Consider the following 12,131-nt stretch of genomic DNA (forward strand, 5'->3'; position numbering starts at 1 on the left):
AATTCAGCAGGATTGAGGCAATTTATCATAAAGACATAATGCAGTTTATTTTTTTCTAGAGATTAAGAGAGAGGATCTCTCTTGCTCCTAGACATTTTCCACTAATCAATAATATATGGGAAAAAGTGATACTTAGGAATTTAAAAAATGGTTCAACATTTTGTAATAGGAGGAGAAGATAAAAGTACATAAAATAAAATCAGTATTCTTAGAAAATATAAAGAAACAGTTCAGTTCAGTCGCTCAGTTGTGTCCAACTCTTTGCGACCCCATGAACCACAGCACGCCAGGCCTCCCTTCCATCACCAACTCCCGGAGTCCACCCAAACCCAGATATAACTATAAATTCTACAGGATAAATGAGAATGCATGTTTAAACAGAAATACAAATAGAGCTCTCTAGAATTCTCAAGAAAGCAACTGCCCCAATAAAATATCCCTAATACTACTCTTTGATGACTTTTACTGCTTCTCCTGTCATGACATTACCACCATTTTTGCAACACCTGTATATCTGTATTTTAAAATAAGAAGCTTAAGAAGTCCATTGTATTTCTATACACTGACAATACAAAAATTGAAAATGTAATTAAAAGTACTAAAATTATACTACATGTAAAGCATCAAAAGCAAAAAGATTAAATAGAAAATAAAATAGTTATATATTTAATTCATAATTATGGAAAGGATACTTGATGAAATTCATCACATTCAAAAATAGCAGGAAACTCTTTATTCTTAGAGAGGATATCAATAAATATCTACTGAACACATCATCATGTGAATTTTTAAAAAGCTTTCCCATGAGATATGAAGTGTGCAAAGAGTCCCAATTTTACCGTTTAAATAATATGCTGCTAGACGTCCTATCTAGGCAATATCACAAGGAAAAGAAACTAAAAAGCCATAAATGTTGGAAACAAAGAGACAAAATTGCCTTTTACAATGACATAATTTTAGCACAAGTGCATACTCTATGATTTCATTCTATAAGCTCAAGAAAAGAAAAAATAATGTATCCATTAAAAATCAAGACTGTAGTTATCCTTAGTGGGTGGAGAATGGAAGGGGGAGTGAGGGAACTTCTGATACTATGTTCCTCAATCTGTGTGTTCATTTTGTGAAATTTTGTTGAGCTATATAATCATTATTTGTATACTCCTCTAAATATATGCAATTCTTCAGTAAAAATGTTTATCTATAAAAGGTAAAAATAATAAATAAAATGTTACTTATTTGAATAGTATTAAAATAAACATCTGGCAAGATCAAAATAAAAATAAGGCAAAAAATAATTGAATTTTGGTAGCATAACTGTCCCTCACTTAATCCCTCTCTCAATACACCAGGCTGTTAAAACTTCATGGATGATTTTGCTAAATTTTCTGGAAAATACATTTCTCCCCCTGTGCAAAAGTATTCCAGAAAAATAAAACTTCTCATTCAATACCAAATGAAAGAGAAAAAGTAAATAAAATTATAAACAAATCTTACTAATTATTATGAAAGTGAAAGTCGCTTTGTCATGTCTGACTCTTTGCGACCCCATGGACTGTAGCCTGCCAGGCTCCTCTGTCCATGGAATTCTCCAGGCCAGAATACTGGAGTGGGTAGCTGTTTGTTTCTCCAAGTGATCTTGCCAACTCAGGGATTGAACCCAAACAGATTCAAAAAGATAACACTTTTACAAACTCAAGTTAAGGCTGTATTTGTGTTCCTTTATCAAGTAGAATTTATCTGAGTATTATTTATCCAAAGATGGTTCAACTTTACAGAATTTCTCAGCATAATATTATATTGAGCAGATTGAAGAAGAAAAATATATTATCCTAATGTATGCAAAATATGACGACAGAATGTAAAGAAATTATCATTCTGTTGATATATTTCAGAATTTGGCAAGAGAACCACTCTCTACTATTTAGAGTCAATACTTTCAGTTATAACTGAACAAAACTGTGAATTTACTTTTGAGTTTTCTTATTCCCCTTTCAACATATTCATGATGAAACTCTTGACACCCAACACCTCTGCTAGCATCTCTACAATCTTACACTCATTTTATTTTCAGGAAAAGAATATTTATACCAATCACACAGACCATGCTCTCTGCTTCTGCTTAAGATGCAATAATAAGGATTGGATTTACTTTTCCTTCTAACGTAACTTAACATAAAATACACAAAACAATAGTTCTCAGAATCCTGGACATCAGGCATCGAAGGACAACAATGGTCCCTAAGAGGGAAAACATTGAGTCCTACAATTGCCCAGCTTTTTGCTGTCAGGGATTTTTCTGGGATGCAGAGATATACTTCTGAGAACACATTCTGGTCCATTAGTAGAGATTTCTCTCACAAGAAAATCCTTCGAACAGTACCTTAATAGCAATTACTCCTGCAGATTGATAATGTCAACAATTGTTCTGTGGTTCTCAATCATGGTTGTGAATTATAATTACCTGAGCCAGCTTACAGTTAAAAAAAGAAGCACATATTATTTGCATTTAAAAATCATTCCAGGTGATTTTTTAGTATAAGCAGCTTTCAGATTACACTTTGAGAAACACTGTATTATGTATTTAATTTACTTTATCTCAGAATAGGAAAATAAGTTTTATAAATGGTTCCTCAAAACTCAAAGAAGTTCCTCTATTTGGAATGTATGACTTCCTATGAATTGACAGTGGTGAATTTCCTGCAAAAGTTTAGTCTGTGGAAAACAGACACTGATGACTCCTTTCACACTAGTTTTACTAACACATCAAGTATCCATGTTTATGTCCAGACAGCTTAAATGCAGAGATTTCTCCACCTAGACTGATAATACAATGGTCCACATTCATCTTCATGGATCTGGCATAAGCAACACGAAGAGTCGAGCAGATATTAGAGACGGGACATAGCCATTGGATAGTTTATTAATAAAAAGAAACATATGATTTAGCATATATTTGGGAACTTACTATATGACTGAGTCATGCTAAACTAAATGAAATATGTGTGTGCACATACATGTGTGTGCAGTAATATAACAGAATCCAGAATCCTAGGAGATAAAAAGCTGAAATAATAAGGGAAATCTTTTCTGAATATCAAAACTGAACTAGGTTTCCCTCTCATTTTCTCTCAGAGCATATCATGTTTATTCTTACCACAACTTTAATAATATGTTTTGATTGTGTGTATAACCAACTTCATTCCACTAAACTGGAAATGTGTGTTCTTAACCACTCTATCTTCACTCCTAGTGCAGTGCATTGAATCTTAAATATGGAAAGTGCTTGACAAACATTTGTCAACTGAGTAAATAAATCCATGAATAGTATTAGCTATATCTTTGATGATGAAAAGAGCTATGTCCAAAATCTGTAAATCAAAAAATCAGTATTACATCAATAAAAACTAAGGAAATTAATCCCCAAACAGATATTGATTTCCTCTTAAGCTTTTTCATTGTTCACCAATGCAATGAACATGAACTTGGGCAAACTCCAGGAGATGGTGAGAGACAAGAAGGCCCTGCGTGCTGCAGTCCACGGGGTCGCAAAGAGTTGGATACAAGTGGGTGAATGAACAACAATGTTCACATACACAGGCATAGTCATAAAAATTGACTATGTCCAAATTTATAAAGTAGAAACACAGTATTATCATAATAGCAAGCAAGATGACTATAGAGAAAATATCCCAAGGAAGAAGTTGTTTCTTTTCTATGTTCTTTTATTGTTTAGGCACATGTGTAGGATTATAGTCAGAAGGGAAAACAGAAGCACTCAGGAGCATGCTTCTCCTGATTGACAACAATGTCCAAAATTATTGGAAGTTTCATCCAGTTACTCAAATAATTTATGCATTACCCAATTCTGTCCTTTGGCTTGATGTTTCTGAATCAACTTATGAGAAAATTGCTTGAATCCTCTAAACATTAACTTAGTTAATATCAAACTTAATTCTTGCTTATGATTGTCTTTCAGGATCCAAAGACATTCAAAATTCAGCATAAGATCTGAATCTGTGTTATTCTGACAAATGCTTCCTAATAGATGACTCCTTAAGGGACAGCATCAACTCAGTAAGATGCAATGTTTATTAAAAACCTACTATGGATGAAAATGTATTAATTAAATAGTCCAGTGTATATCATATAGTAAGTTTATGTTTATACCATGAAATATGTGGCCATAAAATATTGATTTTCTCATGTTAAAATTGACTTCTATAATTCAATACCATCAACATGCATTCAGTTTTTAAATAAAAAGTTTAAATATAATACCAGGGGCTGGCGTGAGGAACTCCACCCATAGCAAAGGTCATGAGGAAGGATGCTCGACATACGCAAAGGCGGGATCGAGCCTCGGGAGTCCCCCTGGAAATTCTCGAGCATCTACCCCCATAACCAGAGCCTGCCTCCTTTACTACTTTGTGTTCTCACCTACACCTCTGACTTTACGGGGGCTGTCCCCCACCACCTCTTTCGGAGAAGGAGTTAACTTAGAGCTCCAGTTAATAATAATTCCTGGGCGTGATAGGAGTGTTTTAACCTACAAACTCCTCTGAAGTTTCTCTAGCCTGCCTGACAGGCTTGTCCGGCCATGTGTGATTGCTCACAGCCTCCCAACCGTGAGAGGCACGAGATGCTTTAAACCTTCTAAAAACAGGTTCTTTAGAGAAGTTAGAAAACTATTAGTATAGTACAGTGGGCTGATTAGAAATTGTATTGGTGAAGGGTTTTTCATTTGTTGAGCCAATGTTCGCTGCTAAGTCTCCACATCCCCTGCCCTTATACACATTAATGAATATATAGAAGAAATAAGTATTAACCTTTGATATTAATCACGTTGGACCTTAGGCTAAGTAAATTCTTTCCTTAATTAAAACCCACTACACCCTCACCCTATAGGAATGTAACTTTATCTGGTACCTTCGGAAGGTGGCGTCTGTTTTAAGAATAATCACTCTTGGAGAAATAAGTGTTCTGGTTGACTGACCACTGTCACAAGGAGAGGGCCATAAACTGTCAGCAGGCCCCCTGGCCAGAAGATGATGTAACACCCTTATGACCTCTGTATACATCTGTATGAAGCACCTGACTTTAATAAAAGTCAGGACTGCTGTCCCCACGTGACTTTTGTATAACATCTCAGTGTACAAAAACAGACCCTGCAAAATAAAGAATGGGATCAGTTCCTTGAAAGACTGGTCTCCCCATGTTGCTCGTTCTCTCACCTTCTGGCTGAATTATCTGGAACGTGGAGGCTCATCAAGCCTACTAATTATGCCTGGGCTTCTAAGATCTGACCGGGGAGGCCTTAGTGTCTCCTCTCCTTTGGGAGAACGGGAGGACGCCTGCGGCCTACGTAGGTGATGTAAATTCCTTGCCTTGGAATTTTATTAGCTTTCCACGTAAACCAAGTTATTCAGTCTCATTTCTCCACTGAATTTTCCTACTGAGCTATCCTCATTCTATTACTCTTTATATCTCTAATTAATATTTAATTAAAGCTATCGTATCCTGATCGCCGAAGCCATCTCCCCTTCGAACTCCCTGGATCAGCCGGGGCTGGACCTCGGCAATACACATTCAAAAGAAAAAAATGATATGCTTTTCAAAGCAATACGATCCTGAAATTGTAAAGTATTTTTTCCTCTCAAGGTTTCAAAACTAGGACAAAGATTCACATGGTATTATTTACTCTCAAGCTACTTTCCCTGTGCCAAGTATCTCATGTCTTGAATATCTATGAACTGAGAGCCCTTGCTGTGTTGGACTATAATTGTGTATGTGTGTATGTGTGTATGTGAGTGTGTGTGTGTGCTCAGTCATGTTTGACTCTTTGCAACCCCATGGACTGTAGCCCACTAGGCTCCTCTGTCCATGGGATTTTCCCAGGCAAGACTACCTGAGCAGGTTGCCATTTCCTTCTCCAGGGGATCTTTCCCACCCAGGGATCAAACCCATGTCTCTGGCATCTCCTGCACTGGTAGGCAGATTCTTTCCAACTGTGCCACCTGGGAAGCCCCACTGGACTGATTGGGAAATAAAAATTCATTTTTAATCAATTTTGTTAGACAAACTATTAAGAGAAATCTGGCTTAAAAAAATTTGTGGCGTCCATTCCACGGAGGATGCGTGGAACTGAGTAGACATAAGCATGCGTGCCTGCTTAGCAGCTCAGTTCTGTCCAGTTCTCTGCGAACCCATGGACTGTAGCCTGCCAGGCTCATCTGTCCACGGTATTTTCCAGGCAAGAATACTGGAGTGAGTAGCCATTCCCTTCTCCATGGGCTCTTCCCAGGCCAGCGATCAAACATGTGTCTCATGCACTGTAGGCAGACTCTTTACCATCTAAGCCATTAGGGAAGCCCTGAGTAAACATATATTGTATGAGTAATTACATATGCATATATATAATATCACATGCAAAATTATGTATATATTTTGTTGAAATCAGTAACTACTTCTCTATAATGTAACACAATACAAATTATACCAATGTAATGTCAGAATGAAATATTTGATCAGAATTTTAAAAAAAGAAATATTTGACCAGAATTATATCAAAGAAAGATATCTTCTGAATGAATAAGAACATATAACTTTTTGGAAAGCTGGACTTCAGTGAAAAGTCACATGTCGGTTTCTCAGTTTCTTCATAGATATTTTCATCTCCTTGTTTCTCAGTGTGTAGATAAGAGGGTTCAAGAATGGAGTAAAAATGGTGTAAAACACAGAGAGGAGCTTGTCCACAGAGAACCTACTAAAAGGCCACACATAAATGAAAATGCAGGGCCCAAAGAAGAGTGTGACTACCATGATATGTGCAGAGCAAGTCGAGAGTGCTTTGGAGACCCCACCAGCTGCACGCTGTCGGACAGTGATAAGAATAACAGTGTAGGAGATCAGGAGGAGAAGAAAACAGCTCATGGAAAGCAACCCACTGTCTGAGGTCATAAGTATACCCAAGACATAGGTGTCCAGGCAGGCAAGCTTGATCACAAGAGGAAGGTCACAGAAAAAGCTGTCCACCTCGTTGGGGCCACAGTAAGGTAAATTTACAGTAAAGGCTACCTGACTGATGGAGTGCACAAATCCAATGACCCATGAAACCAACACCAGCCCCACGCAAGTCTGCCAGCTCATAACTGTCATGTAATGCAAAGGCTTGCATATGGCCACATACCTGTCATAGGCCATGATAACAAGAAGTACCATCTCAGCCCCACCAACAAAATGCAAGAAGAAGATTTGAGCCATACATCCTCCAAAGGAGATGAGCTTTTGATCACTAAGGAAGTCCCTGATCATCTTGGGAGTGGCAAATGAGGCCAGCCATATGTCCAGGAAAGAGAGATTCCCCAGCAGGAAGTACATAGGGGAGGAGTGTAGGTGGGGGTCAGATATTACAGTGACCACAATGATAAGGTTGCCCAGAACAGTGACCACATAGATCTCAGAGAAGAATACAAAGAAAAATTTTTGAAGATGTTGTGAAGTGCAGAGTCCATGCAACACAAATTCTGACACCAAGGAATAATTCTGTAGGTCCATTATCACTGGTCTCAAATTTTGTTATGAATCTACACAAAGAAAAGAGATATAAGTGAAAGTGTCTATCATTTCCCAGGCACATGAAAGTGCTCAACTAAGTGTGATCTAAATATAATTTTTAAGTTGTAAGAGACAACAGAAAATATGATATATATAAGACTAAAACCAATTCCCTACCAACATATTTATTCACCTTTTTCAGACCAGTGTTTCCTTAGGTGCAGTTAGACATTCTGGGAGACTCCAGCATAGATGAGAGCTGTGGGAATATTTTTTTCTCCATTATCTAGCCTTTGCCCATGAGCAAATGTAGAATCAATTATGTATAGAATGTGAACCAAAAATCCTTGTAGGACTGAGAATATAAGGATTTTAATAGTATTATAGTCTGTCCACCTGTCATTATCAGCCAATGTGTAACTGTTTTTAAGTAACAAACCTAAGAATTGGAATTAAAACTTAATTTAAAATAATGCCATCAATGACAATTGAATGTACATTGCCAAATCTCCCCTTCTCTTTTTTCCATTTACCTGCGCTGTGCTTAGTTGCTCAGACATGTCGGACTGTTTGCAACCCTATGGGCGGTAGCCCTCCAAGCTCCTCTGTCCATGGGGATTCTCCAGGCAAGAATACTGAAGCAGGTTGCAATGCCCTCCTCCAGGGGATCTTCCCAACCCCAGAATCGAACCCAGGTCTCCCTCATTGCAGATGGATTCTTTATCCACTGAGCTTCCAGGGAAGCCCCTCGCATTTACCTGCATAAACTCAAAACAATATCTGGCAAAGACTTTTGATGGATGGTCATATCTATATATCTAAATACCAATCAACATGTCACCAGAAGCCAAGAGATAAAGTAAATTTCATTCCTTCACAGCAAATTAAAAGGAAAAATATTCCTTCAAACTAAAAAGTATGATTTGGGTTAAAAACATATTTGAGATGATATATAAATATAGGATAACTGCCAGATTGTGTTGTATATGCTGTTTGGTAAATTGGGGGGTAGTGACATTATTGTGCTATATATGAGTTATAGAATGGCACTTATCATATTTTCTGTTACTGTCTTTGAGCAAAATTTGATCTAAATAGTAGCCCAACTATATACAATTTTAATCTAAAGCATGAATCTGTACCATCAAGGAGAACAGCCTCAGTTGAGGCTACTGGACTCTTTCCTAAACTTTGCTCTTTGTCAACATCTGGAGAAAACATAATTATCAAATCTACAAATGACAGAAATCTGATGGAGTTCACTTATAAAATATTTCAAAAGGCTAGAAAAATGGGCTGTAGTCAGCAAATTCCATATATGGAAAAAAGAGAGAAAAAAGTGTAGACTGATAGTTACCATGTTAATAGGGATATAGACTATTATTCATGCACTTCTTTATAATTGTGTTTTTTATGCTTTTAATTATAGTGTGACTATATTTTTTTCTTTTATCATTTGGAAGTAAGAGAAAACTGTTTTTGTCAAAAAATGAAAAAAACCCTTACAGTATAGTTTGTTATAATGCTTGTGATTAACTGAATGATAAAGAAGATCTGGTTCAGAAAAATTATATCTTATTTTCCAATTAATATTCAACTCAAGATATGGCTTCCCAAAGAGTAATAGAGTTAGTATCACTTTCAGGTTAAGCCTATTTGGAATTTTTTTCTGGTCTTATTTATTAAATCCAATTTATCAACTATAAAATTCACCTATTTTAATTGCAAAAACTCTATGATATTTAGTAAACATATCTTCTGTACTAATTTACTCCTTCACACACTCACTATTTCAGACCATATCTATATAACACCAACAGAGTTTCCCATTCTCACTTAATAAAGTATATAGAAACCAACCAATATGAAAGAAAATAAATAAATTTATGTAAGATTTATACAGTTCCCCTGATTCCACGCATTTAAAAAAATTACTGCTTTTGTCATCTTTTTCAATTTGGTTTGGGAATAAAAAGCTAATGGTCTAATTCATTTGTATACGTAATTTTTTAAAATAAATTGACTATTTTGAAAGGATTTTAGGATGGCTTTCAATGAATGAGAATTTTTTTAGTACCTCTCAACAAGAACTAGAACATAAAACCTATGAAATAATTTGGTAAGGTTGGGGGAGAGGCTGCTTTCACAATTATATATAAAAGATTGCTAAATTCAGCATTTGATTTAAAAATGTAGCTTTGAACTCCCCAGAAATACAATGAGATGTTTGGATCCCACTTTTGATTTATCATGAGAAATAAGCTGGTGTTTCGCTTTCCTCACAAGAGGAAGTTACCGTATAAATCTATTTGTAAAGGCATTGAAAAGAGTTCTTTATGAAAAATTTTACATGTAGAACCGTCCTTTTAAGAGTTTTATTATGCTTATCCTTTATAAAATTGAAAACATAAGGTGTTTACAGGAAACTAAAGTAACATAGGGGCTTCCCAAGTGGTGCCAGGGACAAGGAATCTGCCTGCCAATGCAGCAGACTCGAGAGATGTGGGTGTGATTCCTATGTTGGGAAGACCCCCTGGAGTAGGAAATGGCAACCCACTCCGGTATTCTTGCCTGGACAATTCCATGGACAGAGGAGCCTGGTTGGCTACAGCCTACCTGGGGCCCCAAAGTGTCAGACACAACTAAGCAACCAAGCACATAAAGTAACACATTCCACGCTTGAAACATTCTAATGATATTAATAGGATACAATAATAAAATTTTAAAATATATAGGAATTAATGATTTTATCTGTTTTAAACCACTCAAATAGCACTCAACAGACTTTTGTCAAGATAATAAGGACTCAGAACTTTTTTATTCCTCTTGAACTTTTATAAATGCATTATATTTAATTGCAACACCTTTGGTAATAGACTGGGGTTATAAATTTGAAGTTAAGTGCTTCATGGACGGAATGGTCACAAATCACAATTCAGGAACCCTTCATAAATATAGGTGGATTACCCTGACACCCATGGTAGCATACACAGTACAGACCATAATGGCAGTATCTTTATTCATATTTCTTTCTCTTTATGACCACAAAAAATTTGACATGTAAACCTAAAACATAACTATGTTTAATTTAGTGTTTTATAAAAATTAAGAGAATAAAATGTTGAAATAATCAAATGGAAAACTCAGGAAACAAAAGTTAAAAAAACCTTTTACTTGCTGTTGAATCAAAATGTTCCAAAATTAGACATTAGTGATGGATGCACAACTCTGAAATGTAAAAATACTAAAAACCATTGAACTGAACACTTAAAATGAGTGAACTCTACAGTATATAAACTATCTCTTAATAAAGTTTTTTAAAAATAGATACTAAAAGAAGTAGAATAAGAAAAACTTAGTGAACTCGCTCAGTCATGTCCGACTCTTTGCGACCCCAAGGACTGTAGCCTACCCGGCTCCTCTGTCCATGAGATTTTTCCAGGCAATAGTACTGGAGTGGATCACCATTTCCTTCTCTAGGGGATCTTCCCCACCCAGGGATCGAACCCGGGTCTCCTGCATTGTAGACAGACACTTTACCGTCTGAGCTGCCAGGGAAGTCCTTAAGAAAAACTTTCTAAGAAAAACTTAAGTAGGGTTCTAGTTTCAGAGACTCATGATTTGCAAGGGCTTTTTAAAGCTCATTAAACAAATGTTGAATTTGTAATCAGGAAAAAAAATGAGGTTGATTATGTATATCTACAAAAGATACTTAAATACAGCAATGACATTTTAATGTTAATAAATTTTACTCTAATCATTTAATACACAAAATAATAGAATAAATCAGTCTCTATCTGACTTTTATGCATAGACACACATTCACTTAAATATACATCAAACGATTTTTACTAACCTGGAGTTAAAGTATTCAGTACTGACACTGTAGATCCCTCAGTTTGAATTTTACATCTACTATACTTAAATAAAAATTTTATATTTTTATTCCAAGAAGACTTAATTATCTCTTCTTCCTCCTAAAAAAAAATTCAGACAAACATCATTTTAAAAAGATAGAGAACTTCAGATCTGAGTCTCTCCCAGATTTCAGATATAAATGTCTATATCCTTTTGCCCATTGAATTAAGAATCCTTTAAAGACTGGCTATTTTTGGCCAATTATTATACTGGTGTCTGGGGAATAAACCATTTTCTAGTGGAAATTTTTGGTAGTGAATCATGTTCACTTCCCCAGTTGATAATGGAAGAAACATTTTAAATGTCTGTCAGATTATAGTATCATAGTTGCAATTATTTTAATAAGTCAACTAGTATAATAAGGCATCATTATCTAGTTTTAAAAGTATAAAATATTCTTTCCTCTTGGTCGGTGGTTGAGTTGCTTAGTCGTGTTCGACTTTTGCGATCCTATTCACTGTAGCCTGCCAGGCTCCTCTGTCCATGGGATTCTCCAGGCAAGTATACTGGAGTGGGCTGCCATTTCCTCTCCAGAGGATCTTCCCAATCCAGAAATCAAACCGTGGTTTCCTGCATTGCAGACATATTCTTTACGAACTGAGCTATGAGGAAAGACCTCAAAAATATGCATGCTTAAATAGTTAAATTAATAAGTTGCA

At 35.9% G+C, this 12,131-nt stretch overlaps 1 protein-coding gene across 1 annotated transcript; it reads right to left on the bottom strand.

Annotated features, from left to right (window-relative positions):
• Positions 1 to 5,559: 5,559 nt before the first annotated feature.
• Positions 5,560 to 7,554, bottom strand: LOC133255384 (olfactory receptor 4K14; the record flags this gene model as incomplete). The annotated part of the gene is made up of 2 exons (XM_061429842.1): positions 6,637 to 7,554; positions 5,560 to 5,571 (listed from the first exon to the last, which is right to left on the bottom strand). Coding segments are annotated over exons 1-2 (930 nt in total), but the record flags the coding sequence as incomplete, so codon positions are not given.
• Positions 7,555 to 12,131: the final 4,577 nt, after the last annotated feature.

This window comes from Bos javanicus, chromosome 10 (genome assembly GCF_032452875.1).
Source record: "Bos javanicus breed banteng chromosome 10, ARS-OSU_banteng_1.0, whole genome shotgun sequence".
Lineage (NCBI taxonomy): Eukaryota > Metazoa > Chordata > Mammalia > Artiodactyla > Bovidae > Bos > Bos javanicus.